Below are 12858 nucleotides of genomic sequence, written 5' to 3' on the forward strand. Positions count from 1 at the left end.
ACTTTACGCTTGAGAAAGGAGAGGGTCAGAGAGAAAGAGGAAGACTGTCAACAAGATAGATTGATATAGTAACTACAAAGGTAGGCTCATACTTAGCAGTGAGGATGGTACAGGACAAGCAGTTTCATTCTGTTGTACATACAATCACTGTGAGTTGCAACTAACTCTACAGCCCCCAACACGTCACTTTCCTCATACTGTAATTTCAGCTCCTGTCTCAGGTCATTAATTCTATCCTGACAGTCTCAAACAAGCCTCAAAAATTATTTTTAATTTTAAAAACATACTTGTAGCTTTATGCTTTGTCTTTTTTCATTATCAAGTTAAATAAGTAAAAGGACTTTTTAATCAGTAGACTGTACTGAATTTAAAATTGGTCATTTTAATTGACAACATAGTGTTATCTGGATAATAGAGTGAAATTTTTTTTATAATTTGAAAAGCAGTATAAGTGTACTGATGCACCTTTCCCCACTTTTTACATAATCATCAGTAATATTTTACCTGTTTTTGTTGTGTATCATCAAGTAGGAAATATCCCATAGCTGACCCTCCTGGTGGGTTTTCAGAGGCAGTTAATTGCACAGGAAGAGATTGCCCATCCCCCTCTAGCACAACAGCTGGTGGGTTTGAACTGCATACCTTCAGAATTGCAGCGCAGCTTCTTACCCCTAGGGCACCACAGTGATACTAAGCTATTGTTTAATAATTTCTATAAGCTGTCTGATCACCTTTCATTAGAAGATTTACAGTTCGGTTCTCTTTCAGGAAGCTGTCTTGTCATAGACAAATACGGCTTCCAGCATCTAATTACTCCATCCAATTAGAGGTCGGCTTCCATCTATTAATACAGGACAAGTTTTGGTGATTGTGTAATTTGTAATTCTGCCACAAGGAAGAGATTTGTATTATTCCTTCTTGTTTAAATATTTAGGAATATGACTAACTCAGAAATATGACTCATAATTGAGCTTCCGGATTTGAAGAGACCTTGGTCATAGAGTTGGCTAACCCTAAACTTTCTAGCAGCAGGGAAACTGCAGACAATGACTAAATAATGGTGTGAGACAATGCTAGTTTTACAGTTAAGGTTAGGATCCAGACTGCTTGACAACTAATTTGTCCCCCCCCATTTTTAAAAATTGTGATTGTAATCAAAGTTGACAGAAAAGTTGGATTTTTATTCACTCATGGTTTGCCCTTTTCCTCCTTAACCCCCAGTTGACTTAAAAAAAAATCATTCATTGTTACATAATTCCCCTCCCAGTTTACTTAGCTATACACCTCTTATTTTGTACTGTTGTTATACAAATAATGCCTAATCATATATTCCTTTTAAATAGTTCTTTCCTTTATCTTTTCCAATGCAGGTGTTCATTATTTATCCCTTCTGTTTTTAGTTACCCCCAACCTTGATAATTGACTACTGAACATCTCCAAAAAGTAGAAAAAGAACAGGAAAAAAACCCCTAACAAAACCACACACAAAAATGACAACCTCTAAAAGAAATGAAATTATAAAAATTAGGGCAAAAAAAAAACACTGAACATCCATGTCTGTACAGCCTTTTATGTACATTGTGCCATTTAGCTTGGTTTACTCCTTAAAACTGTTCTCAGCAATGGCTTCCAAATATTTATTATAGATAAATGTGTTAGAAAAGAGTACAGATTATGGCTTTTCCCAGACACTGCAACCTTCTTCAGATGTCTGTAAATATAGTCCATGGTTAGTAGAGCAATGCTGGCCAAAGCAATTGGCTCAGTGAGGGTTACTTTTTTTTTTAAATGGTAATGTATAGAGAGTAAGAAGGGGGGGAAGGGAGGAAATTGTCCAACAACGAATGATTTTTTTTAAAAGAAAGTGAATAGGACAGGGAATTGAGGGGGATGGGAGAAAATGTGCAATAATAAATGAATGAATGAAAAAAAAATTAGGGCAGAAAATTTATTTTTCTCCCCCAGCCTCTGAATGTTATTTTTTTTTAATTTCCGTTCATTCATTGTTGCACCCTTTCCTCCCTGCCCACCCCACCCCCAGTTAGCTTTTCTCTTTGACAAGTAAAAAAAAAAAAAATAAAAAAAATCTTTCATTGTTATACAGTCGTGCCCCTCCCCCTCTTCACTTCACTATGCAGGCTTCATTCTAGACTCTTGTCATGACAATAATACCTATTCTTCCTAAACAGATTTATTTTTTAATTTCTTTCCATTTACTATTTTTATGCCCCATGCTGGTTACCCAGCATTTTTGGTCCCTGTCTCATCTCCAGTCTCACTTCCTGGTTGTTCTCAGTCATCCCCCCATTGACTCACTGTCAGTTTTTTGAGTAGGTGAGCCCAGATGTTACCTGAAAGTTTTACTTGATTGCATAGGGCCAGTGACACACAACAACAACAGCAGTCCTTTCATAGCTTACGACTATTCCATAGGCCCCTTCCTTTACTTAAATCCATGTCCTCTATTTATCTACACCTTCTCATCTTTGAAGGTATATCCTTAGAGAATTTCCTCTAACCACCCTCCTTAAACTAGGACATCTGTTATGGGATGTCCTTTGCAGAGCTCCTCTTTTACCAGTTTGGAACTTCTCTAATTTATCAAAATTAATATTTTCTCTCCCTTGAGGAAAAAAGATAATTAGCAAACTTATTATCATGCATGTAACAGGAGAGGAATATATCTTTTTTAAAGAAAGATACATTTTATATATCATAAACATTAATGTGTGTGCAGAATTGTTTTTAAGAAATTGTAATCTCAGAATTATTCAAGGTATAGGAAGAAAATTCTTACCATATTAAATTTAAATTGTTGCTGTAGTTTTTCATTTGTATAATTTATACAGTACTGTTTGAAGTGATTTATCTCAAATACTTAACATCTGTAAAACCAACATTAATATGATGAGGAAAGAAGAAGAAGCAAATAGCTTTAAAAAAATAAAAATGTGTATATTAGGTGGAGAGAAATAGAAAATTCCCCAATATTGTGAAACTTTATTCCTGCATCAGTGAAGATAAAGGATGCTAAATCTGTGTCATGATGTTAGGTATTCAGCACATGAGCGTCTGCTAAGAGGTAGGGATATGTCAGCATTATGGGCCTTAACCTCTGAATTCACCTGTGCTTTCACAATCTCCTCCTGTGTGATTTACAGCACTGGGAGCCCAGTGGAGGGGTAGCTGTGTGTTGATTCCTACTAGACGACAATGCGTTTGCATGTTTTTAGTTTCATTGGCCTGCAAGAGAATACCACCACCCAGTATTAGGATAAAGATAATGTTCTTTTCAATTGGTAGATTTAATTTCTATGCACACACTAAAAAGTAAAAGAGAAGCAGTACACATTATTTATCCCCTCTTTCTCAGTCTCTCCCCAAACTGCATTGAAACAGATGAGTGAGAGAACTGTTTAAAAGGGATACATGATTAGGTATTATTGTCATGACAAGACTCCAGAATGAAGGCAGCATAGTGGAATGGCCTTGGTAGGAGGGATGGTATAACAATGAAAGAATTTTTCTTTTACTTTTCAAAGAAAAGAGCAAATTTGGGGGGAGGACGGGCAGGGAGAAAAGTTCAACAATGAATGACTAGAAAGAAAAAAGAAAGTAAAAGAGAAGTAAAGAATAGCTTTGATTTCCATACACCTGAAAAATGTTGAATTAGCAAATGCTGTTATTATGGGTCTTTTTGTTTCTTTTCATAGTATCCATTTTATGTTTTATACTAATTTATGTACAAAATTTGGATATATTGTTTTTGAGAACAGAGTCTTCCAATTTTCCTCTACTCCCCCATCAAATAATACAACTCCATGATTAATACAATGTGCAATGCTCCTATAAATATTGGTGTACAAATCTCAGGTTGTGCCTCATAGCAGGATTATTCACAATTGCAAGAACATGGCGACAACCCAAATGCCCAACCACAAATGAATGGATTGAGAAATTATGGTACAGTCACACAATGGAATACTATGCAGCACACAGGAGCAATATCTTTGTAAATTATTACCTAACTTGGGAGGGACTGGAGAGCATTATGCTGAGTGAGCTAACTCAGTCCCACAAGGACAAATATTGTCATAAACCAATTATTATAAAATGATTATAAGTATCCAAGGAGGTGGGGGAGGGCGGAAATAGAGGTATGAGGATGTGCAAGGGGGGATTAATCATGGGGTTGTACAATTTGATGGGGGAGTGAGGAAAATTGGAAGACTCTTAAAAACAATGTATTCAAATTTTATAAATAAACTGTATAAAAAAGAAAAACAAAGTAAATAATAATAATAATAAATAATAGATAATAAAAAGAGCAGTTATTGAGGCTGTGTGTATATAGTCAAATATCTCTTGTAGTTTATTTTTTTTTTATTTGGGGGGTTACGGTCATGGTTAAGAAAGACATTCCTGTCAACTTGCCTAAGTCTGTTTTTCAGTAGTGTTCTACCTCCTAGTTCACTGCATAATGTTGCAGGACTTAAAGACTAACAAGAATTATTTGTCTGAGGTAGAGAAAGGACTTGATCCTCACCAACCTGAAGCAACAGAGGAAGAAGGAGAGTCAGGAAATGGAGAAGCTCAGTGTGCATCTGCGTGCCTTTATGACATATGCATCCTTTGCTGGGAGACTACAACTAGCTAGTGTAATCTAGTTACAGTCTCATACAGTAATGTTTTAGTAATCAAAATATAGCAGTAATGATCATTGATATTTGTTGTTGTTATGTGCTGATGAGTCACCTGTGACTCATAGCGACCCTATGTACAATAGCCCTCAACCCTACCCTATCCTGTGCCAATCTTATTGTCTCTGACACACCTACCTCCATTACCCTAGTCACTGAATCAATCCATCTCATTGAGGGTCTTCCTCTCTTGCACTGTCCCTCCACCCTCCCAAGTATGACATCACTCTCCAAGGAGTGGTCCTGCCTTGCAACATGTCCAAAGTATGTCAGATAAAGCTTCAGAATCCTTGCCTCCAAGGAGCAGCCAAGTCTCACCTTTTCTAGGGTGAACCTGTTTGTTCTCCTAGCTGTCCATGGTCATATACTCTTCTCCAGTACCACAGCTCAAAGACATCAATTCACCTTCTATCATTCCTACTTATTGTCCAGCTTTCTGATGCATAGCAAGTAATGGCAAAGACTATGGCCTGTATCAGGTGCATCTTATTCTCTAGACTGACCTCATTGCTCTTCTGTACTTTGGCAAATTCTCTGACAGCAGACTTTCCCAATTCAATTAGTCTTTTAATTTTCTGGCTGCTGGTACCAAGAGTGTTGATTGTGGAACCAAGCAAACTAAAGCTGTTGACAGTCTTAACCTCTTCACCATCATGATGCTGCCAACTGGCCCTGTGGTTAGTATCTTTGTTTTCTCGATTTTGTGCTTCAATCCATATTGAAAGCTGCAGTCCTTGAACCTCTGCAACAAGTGCTTCAGGTCCTTCTCAGTATCAGCAAGCAAGATTGTGTCATCTTCATAACACAGATTGTTGATGAGTCTTCCTCCAAACCTGATGCCATATTCCTTCTCAAAGAGCCCAGCCTCCCTGATAATCTGTTCTGCGTATAGATTAAAAAAAATATGGAGATAGGACAGATCCCTGGTATATACTCTTCCCAATTTTGAACCATACAGTATTTCCTTGCTCTGTTCTGATGACTGCCTCCTGGTCCAAGTATAGGTTTCACATTAACATGATCAAGTGTTCTGGGATTCCCATTATTCTCAGTGTCAGCCACAGTTTGATGTGATCCACACAGTCAAACACCTTTACATAGTCAATCAATGAAACACAAGTAGACATCCATCTAGTACTCTTTGCTTTCAGCCAAGATCCATTTAACATTAGCTTATAATATCCCTAGTACCACGGCCTCTTCTAAACCCAGCCTGCACTACGGGCAGTTTTCTGTTGATGTCCATTTGTTTTTTTAGATAATCTTCAGCAGGATCTTGCTTGCATGTGGTATCAGTGATATTGTTCAATAATTTCCTCACTCTGTTTGGTCACCTTTCTTTGGAATGGGAACAAATATATATCTTTTCCAGTCAGTTGGGCAAGTGGTTGTCCTCCAGGTTTCTTGGCACAACTTGGTGAGTGCATCCAGGGCAGCATCTGTTAGCTGAAATATGTCAGTTGGTATGCTCTCAGTTCTGGGGCCTTGTTTTTTGCCAATAGATTCTGTAGGAGACTCTTGACCAAAAGGGTGAGTGTATTATGAAAGAGAATATAAAATTGTTATGGAATACAGATATTCTGAAGGCACTGTGGTTGAATGAACCCTGCAAATTACTGAGAAAAAAAATCTTAAACTATCACTTCAAATCTTTGTTTTTAAAAAATCTAAATGTAGCTTATCTGAAAGTAAAGTGCATCTACTTTGAGTGTTGTACTCTTAATGTTTTACTTAGTTATTATTTTTAAAATTGTGATTTGATTGAAAGTTTACACAGCAAATTGATATTTTATTTAACTATTCATATACATCTTTAATAGTACTGATTACAGTATTCACAGTGTATTTGCATTTCTCTACTTCCTTCTTGTTATTGTAATGTGCATTAATTTTTCTATCCCACCCATTCCTGTCTTCAGAGCTTTTACTATTTGACACATGTAGCTTATTTGTTTTTATGTTATTGTTAGGTGCTATCAAGTTGAGTATGACTTAGAGTGACCCTATGAATAATATCCTGAACCCTGACCTATCCTGTACCATTCTCACCGTCTTTGATCTCTTCAAGGCCATTGCTGTAGTCGCTGTGTCAGTCCATCTCTTTGAGGGTCTTCCTCTTTTTTACTAATCCTTCACCCATCCAAGAGTATTGTCTTGTTTCAAAGAATAGTCCCCCCTCACATTCCCAGATTTTGCCTTGGAGGGTTGGTTATTCTGAGGAGTGAGTGCTTTTCCGTGTCATAGATTTCCTTAATAGGACTGTCTTGTTTGATTGGAAGTTAGTTTTATTCTAGGCTTTAAAGGTAACTTAAGCACCGTACTCTGAAGGGTTTCATCAATCTCTAGTAGACTAGTAAATGGACCTTTTGTTTGTTTTTGAGTTTTGTTGTGAATTCTCCCCTAATCTGTCAAAGTTCCAGGATTGTCATCCATATCTGTATCTTTGTTTTCTGTCTCAGTTGTAGAGGGCTTGAGCTATCATCTGCTTAGTTCAACATCCTGCCAGAAACTCTTTCAGAAAGTTACTGGTGTGGGGTCCAATTAACTCTAGTGACCCTAAGTGGGACACTTATGGGGCAAAGAGTTTATTTAATACAAGGTGCTGTTGAGTACACCCCACAGTGACTCGATGAACAACAGATCTGTTGATGAACAACAGATCTGAACCCTGTCCTATCCTGCACCATTCTCACAGTTCCCGACACATGAGATCCCAATGCAGCAGTCGCCATGTTAATCCACCTTACTTAGGTCTCTCCTTCACTGACCCTCCACCCTTCCCAGCATCATATCTCCCTCCAAAGAATAGCCCTTGCTGGTAACATGCCTGAAGTATGTGAGGTAAAACCTCATTGTTCTTGCCTCCAAAGAACACTCTGGCTATACCTTTTCCAAGACATATTTGTTCTTTCGGAAAGGTGATAGAATAAGTAATTTGGAAAATGATAGCAAGAATGGTAACACAAATTGAAGAATGCATTCCATGTAACTAAATGATCCATTTAGAAACTGTTGAAATGTTCTATCTTTAACTGTGTATACTTTTACAAAAATAGAAATAAAAGTTTAAAAATCCCCAAATTAATCCATCTACCTACAGTCATTGGTATTTGACAAGAAAACAAATCCTATCATATGGGCAAATGACAACTTCAACAAATGGTCCTGGCAATACTGAACATCTGTCTGTGGGAAACTGAACATCTATCTATAGGAAATGGAAACAGGATTCATATCTCACAGCATATATAAAAATCAACTCCTGGTGGATCAGAGGCCTAGAACGGAAACCCCTAACCATAAGGATCATAAAAGAAAAAAAAATGGGACCAAACTTAGAAGCCCTAACCTGTGGTATAACTATGTTTACAGATACAGCTAGAAAGACACAACCAGAAAAGAATAAAAGAAATGTTTTCTAAAATGTAACTCTTTGCATGCATTTAAGCCTTTCCCCCCCAACATGGTAAAAAGAAAGCCTACAGATTGGAAAATAACACTTAACAGCGACATTTCAGACAAGGGGCTCATAATGAAAGTTTACAGAATACTACAAAACTTCCACACTAAAAAGAATGATAACCCAGTAAGAAAGTGGGTGAAAGACATGAAAACACTCTTCACAAAGGAGCATTTTGATGGCCAATAGGCACATGGAAAACTCTTCAATGTCACTGGCAAGATGAAAGTGATGCAAATGAAAACCACAGTGAGATAGCATATCACCCCAGTAGCACAGTTAACAGGACAGCAAGCAGTAAATAAATGTTGGGGAGGATGCAGGAAGACTGGAGCTCTCATGCACCTCTGGTGGGATTGTAAAATGGTACAACCACTCTGGAAGACAGTTTGGCATTTTCTCAAAGAGCTGAACATAGAAACCCCATTTAATCCAGCTAATCCATTCCTAGGAATATACCCCAAGGAAATGAGAATTGAGACCCAAATGAAGCTGTGTATACTACATTCTTAAGAGCATTATTCACAGTAGCAAGAAAGTGGGAATAGTCCAAATAACCAGCAACAAGCAAATAGATTGAGAAATTGTTGTACATTCACACAATAGAATATTATACAGCACAGGGGAATCAAGATTTTGTAAAATACTGAATAACATGGGAGAGTCTAGAGAGCACTATGCTAAGTGAAAGAACTCTGTTTCATAAGGACAAACACTCCATATGACCATTATTGTATAGAAGGATAACTAATGAAATGCGTATGAAGATCCCAGGGAAAGAGGTTAGGAGCAGAGGGGTGAGGATGGGCAAGGGGGGTAATTATAGGGTCGCACAATTTGATGGGTGGAGGGAGAGGTGGGTAAAGGGAATGGGAAAGATTAGGTGTGAAAAACAATGCATATGAACTTTGTAAGCAAACCAGTGTAAAAGAAAAATTTTATTTAAGAAAAAAATTATTAAAAAGACTGGTTTTGATCTTAACAATGGGATGTTTGGGGTGGCTTTGAGAGACAAGAATGACTTTAAGAGAAATACAGGGCACAGTGACTGTACCTTTGGGCCCAGGCTTATCAGAGATAGTGCCCAGGGCGCAGGCCAGTGCAGATTCTCATCTGTTCTTCCGAGGATTGCTGTGAGTCATGACCAGCTTGACATCTTTAAGCATCACACTGTGAGGAGAAGGTGGTGCAGAACACATTGTGTACAGTTTTATGTAAAGGCCTTAATTGCCATTTAAAATTAGTAATTATGATTTAATCGGTATGAAAACTCCCCGGAGGGTCAGCCATGAGTCATTTACAGCTCAGCAGCAGTCAGTGACAATAGGTGATCTGACTTGGAAAAAATAAAGAAATAGAAGGGGTTCTGAGACTTAACTCTGACTATACCTGTCATCTGCAGTCCATGGATTCGATTTTTGGTCTACTCATCAAAATAACTTAATTAACTGGTATAAATTTGAATGTCAAAAAGTAAATTTGCACTTGTAGGTAAAAAATTGTGTAAGCTAAGGCTTTGATAATTGCTATTGAAGAACAAAGAGAGGCCTGCTCACTGACCTTGTGTGAAATGGGAGCAACAGTTATAACTGGGCTTTCTCACCACTGCCAGTCATTTGTGCTTTAAAGAAGTAATAGAAGTCATAAAATCTCCCTCCTTTGAAGTTGTTGCCTGGTTGTTGCCAAAACTTGTTATGTCTTTCTTCTTCAAAGTTAATTGTCTGCTGTTGCTCAGAAGTGAGAGAAGGTGTCTCATTACCAGTGTGATAATGTCTGGGTGCTAAACTTAATGTTTGCGTTCACAGTGAAGAGGCAGAAAAATGTCTTCTTGACTGGCCTGGGCCACATTTCTTTGTGTCTTGAAATTTCTGCATTGTTGTTTATTCTTCAAAATAGAAGGTGAGTTGCAATGAGGAAGACCGTCAGGAAGGTGGTCTGCCACAGCAGCTGCATGTGTAAGTGCAGGAGCAGCAGTAGTTTTCAGGGTGGTGCGAGGTGGGGCAGTGTTTTGTTCTGTTCTGTGTTGGGTCACTATGAAGCAGAGCTAACGTGGTGGCATCTCACAACAACAATGACAACAAGAAGCCAGACGAGGGAATCCCTCCTCCCTTCACACATCTGAGACTTGACCAGTACCTAAAGCACCCAGGAAGAATGCCCGAGGGATTCAGTCATGTGAAGCACACTCATTGCCATTATTGAAGGTTTTCTTTCAAAGAATAGACATGTATGAATTCTGAGGGACACTGGGGACGATGCAAAAATTTAGGACATGCAGTAGAAGTGGAATACTGGTGGTTGTTGTTCTTAAGTGCCATTGAGTCTCAGGTGACTCATAGCAACCCTATGAAGGTATTTCTGTTTATATCTTTTTTCATTTTTTTTAGTTCTGTTTTGTTCCCTATTTGACTCTATCGTGTTACTGCTTGTGTAATATAATGATCTCTTTGGGGCATAGAGTACTTTTTATTGGCAGACTTTAACAGAACTTGTTGTGTACCATCAAGTCGAAACTGACCCATAGCTGACCCTCCAGTGGGTATCCAGAGGCAGTTACTTACAAAGGAGACTGCCCATCCTTCTCCAGCAGAACAGCTGGTGGATTTGAACCACGTGCCTTTGAGATTGCACACAGCTTCTTGCCACTAGGCCACCAGTGGAAATATATTTGCCCCGGGCCAAAGGAAATGATAATCACTTGGAAGATAATATGCTTTAAACTATGGTTTCCTGATCATAAAAAGTAATATAATACTAAATTTTCAAAAGTCCACCATAATCAAAAGTTCCCCAGTCAAACTTCTGATTTTTCTCCTACTGTCCTATTGATAGTCATTACAGTGTCTCTTACTTTGATTGTAATAATGAAATGATAGTCATCGGAGAGTTGGATAGTGACTAGGGATGATAAAAAGAGACTTTAAGCCTTTGAGCTGTGGTGCTGGAGAAGAGTGTTGAATATACCATGTACTGCTAGGAGAACAAACAGATTTGTCCTGGAGAAAGTGAAGCTGGAATGCTTCTTGGAGTCAAGGATTCTGAAGCTTCGTCTGACATAATTTGGGCATGTTGCAAGGAGGGACTGGTCCTTGGAGAGGGACATCATGTTTGGGAGAGTGGAGGGGCAGCAAAGGCGAGGAAGATCCTTGATGAGATGGATCGATTTTGTGAGTGGAGTGGTGCAAATGAGTGTCTTTGAGACGGCAAGATTGGCACAGGATAGAAGGTCATTTAGCGCTCTTGTACATAGGGTTGCTTTGAGTTGCAAATGACTTGATGACACATAATAACACCAACACCAACAACAATATTTTCACTTTTAACATCCCTGTAGCCTTCCATTAAGCTGATAAATCATGGTTGGGTAATCATTATTTTGTTGGATAGTTTTCATTTTGATGATGCATTTTTTACAATTTCTTCGTTTTGTTTTGTTTTTTAAGGCAGAGACATTTGTTTGGGTGAACAAGGCATCAGCACATTCCCAGAGTGTTGCCAAGGCCAAATATGAATTTTTATTTGGCAGATCAGAAGAGAAAACAGCAGATATTGGTAAGTGGTTTTCTCCCACCTTTCATCAGGTGACAGAGATACACATACACACTTAATTCTAAGGATTTGTTCTCTACTTGCATTCGTATCTCTGAGGAGCATCTTCACTCTTATTATTAAATAAAATAAACTTCGCAAACTATGTTGTTGTTGTTTTACGTGCTGTCAAGTTGCCTGAGACTCATAGTGATTCTCTGTACAACAGCCCTAAACCCTGCTTCCTACTGTACCAGTCTATTGTTTCTGACACACCTACTCCCATTACCCCAGTCACTGATTCGATCCATCTCATCAACAGTCTTCCTCTCCTACACTATCCCACCACCGTCCCAAACATGACATCCTTCTCCAAGGACGGGTCCCTCCTTGCAGCATGTCCAAAGTATGTCAGACGGAGCTTCAGAATCCTTTCCTCCAAGGAGCAGCCTGGTTTCACCCTCTCCAAGACGAACCTGTTTATTCTGTTAGCTGTAGAATTTAAAAATATGAAGTGTTTTTTTTTATAGCCTTTTTTTAGGTAATTTCAGGTCTTATGCTTAGCTTAAAGAATTTTGAGCTTCTGATACTCAGAATCTCCCTCTCGTGGTGTCCTTAGAAAGTTGTACTGCTAACCCAGGGGCTAAGCCTGTCGAATCCACCAGTGGCTCTGCTGGTGAAATTTACAATCCCAGAAACTCGCTGTATGAATTGGTTCCAGCTTGGCTGTAATGAATTTTAGTTTTGTTTTTATATTACAAATTTGATGGTTTGGTCAGTTCTCATAAGGTTTTCTTTTTCTACACTTGCCATTAACTGCATATATTGGCAACCATACTTTTGCTGGCATCACACCAACATAGGCTATTAGGAAACACTTGTGCAGTGATTTTCAGATGGGACCGTCCTAACTTCAGAGATTGCCCTATCACTTATTTAAGAGGTATGTATCAACTCTTCCAGATTGTAATGTCGTGGGATTAGAAACAATTTTCCTGGAGTTCGAAACAGTGAAATATAAAACAGGAAAACCATTACAGGTATTAATATCACTAATAATGTAAAGTAACATTTATTAAATGCAGTGCTCTCATCACAATGCAAGGTGTCTTGCAGCTTGGTATTCTAACATAATTTTCAAATTTTTTTTTTAAAAAAAGAACTGAAGCA

The 12858-nt window shown here is 38.3% G+C and overlaps 1 protein-coding gene across 1 annotated transcript in view; it reads left to right on the plus strand.

Moving 5' to 3' along the window:
• Positions 1-8915: 8915 nt before the first annotated feature.
• Positions 8916-12858, plus strand: part of PSD3 (pleckstrin and Sec7 domain containing 3) — a 504139-nt gene continuing 500196 nt past the window's right edge. The window contains exons 1-2 of the mRNA XM_006884895.1: positions 8916-8942; positions 11604-11712. Of these exons, the coding sequence (XP_006884957.1) occupies positions 8916-8942; positions 11604-11712 (136 nt within the window). The remainder of the gene's footprint in view (positions 8943-11603; positions 11713-12858) is intronic.

Source organism: Elephantulus edwardii, unplaced genomic scaffold (assembly GCF_000299155.1).
Source record: "Elephantulus edwardii isolate Elephantulus edwardi_28Jun2011 unplaced genomic scaffold, EleEdw1.0 scaffold00038, whole genome shotgun sequence".
In the NCBI taxonomy this organism is placed as follows: domain Eukaryota; kingdom Metazoa; phylum Chordata; class Mammalia; order Macroscelidea; family Macroscelididae; genus Elephantulus; species Elephantulus edwardii.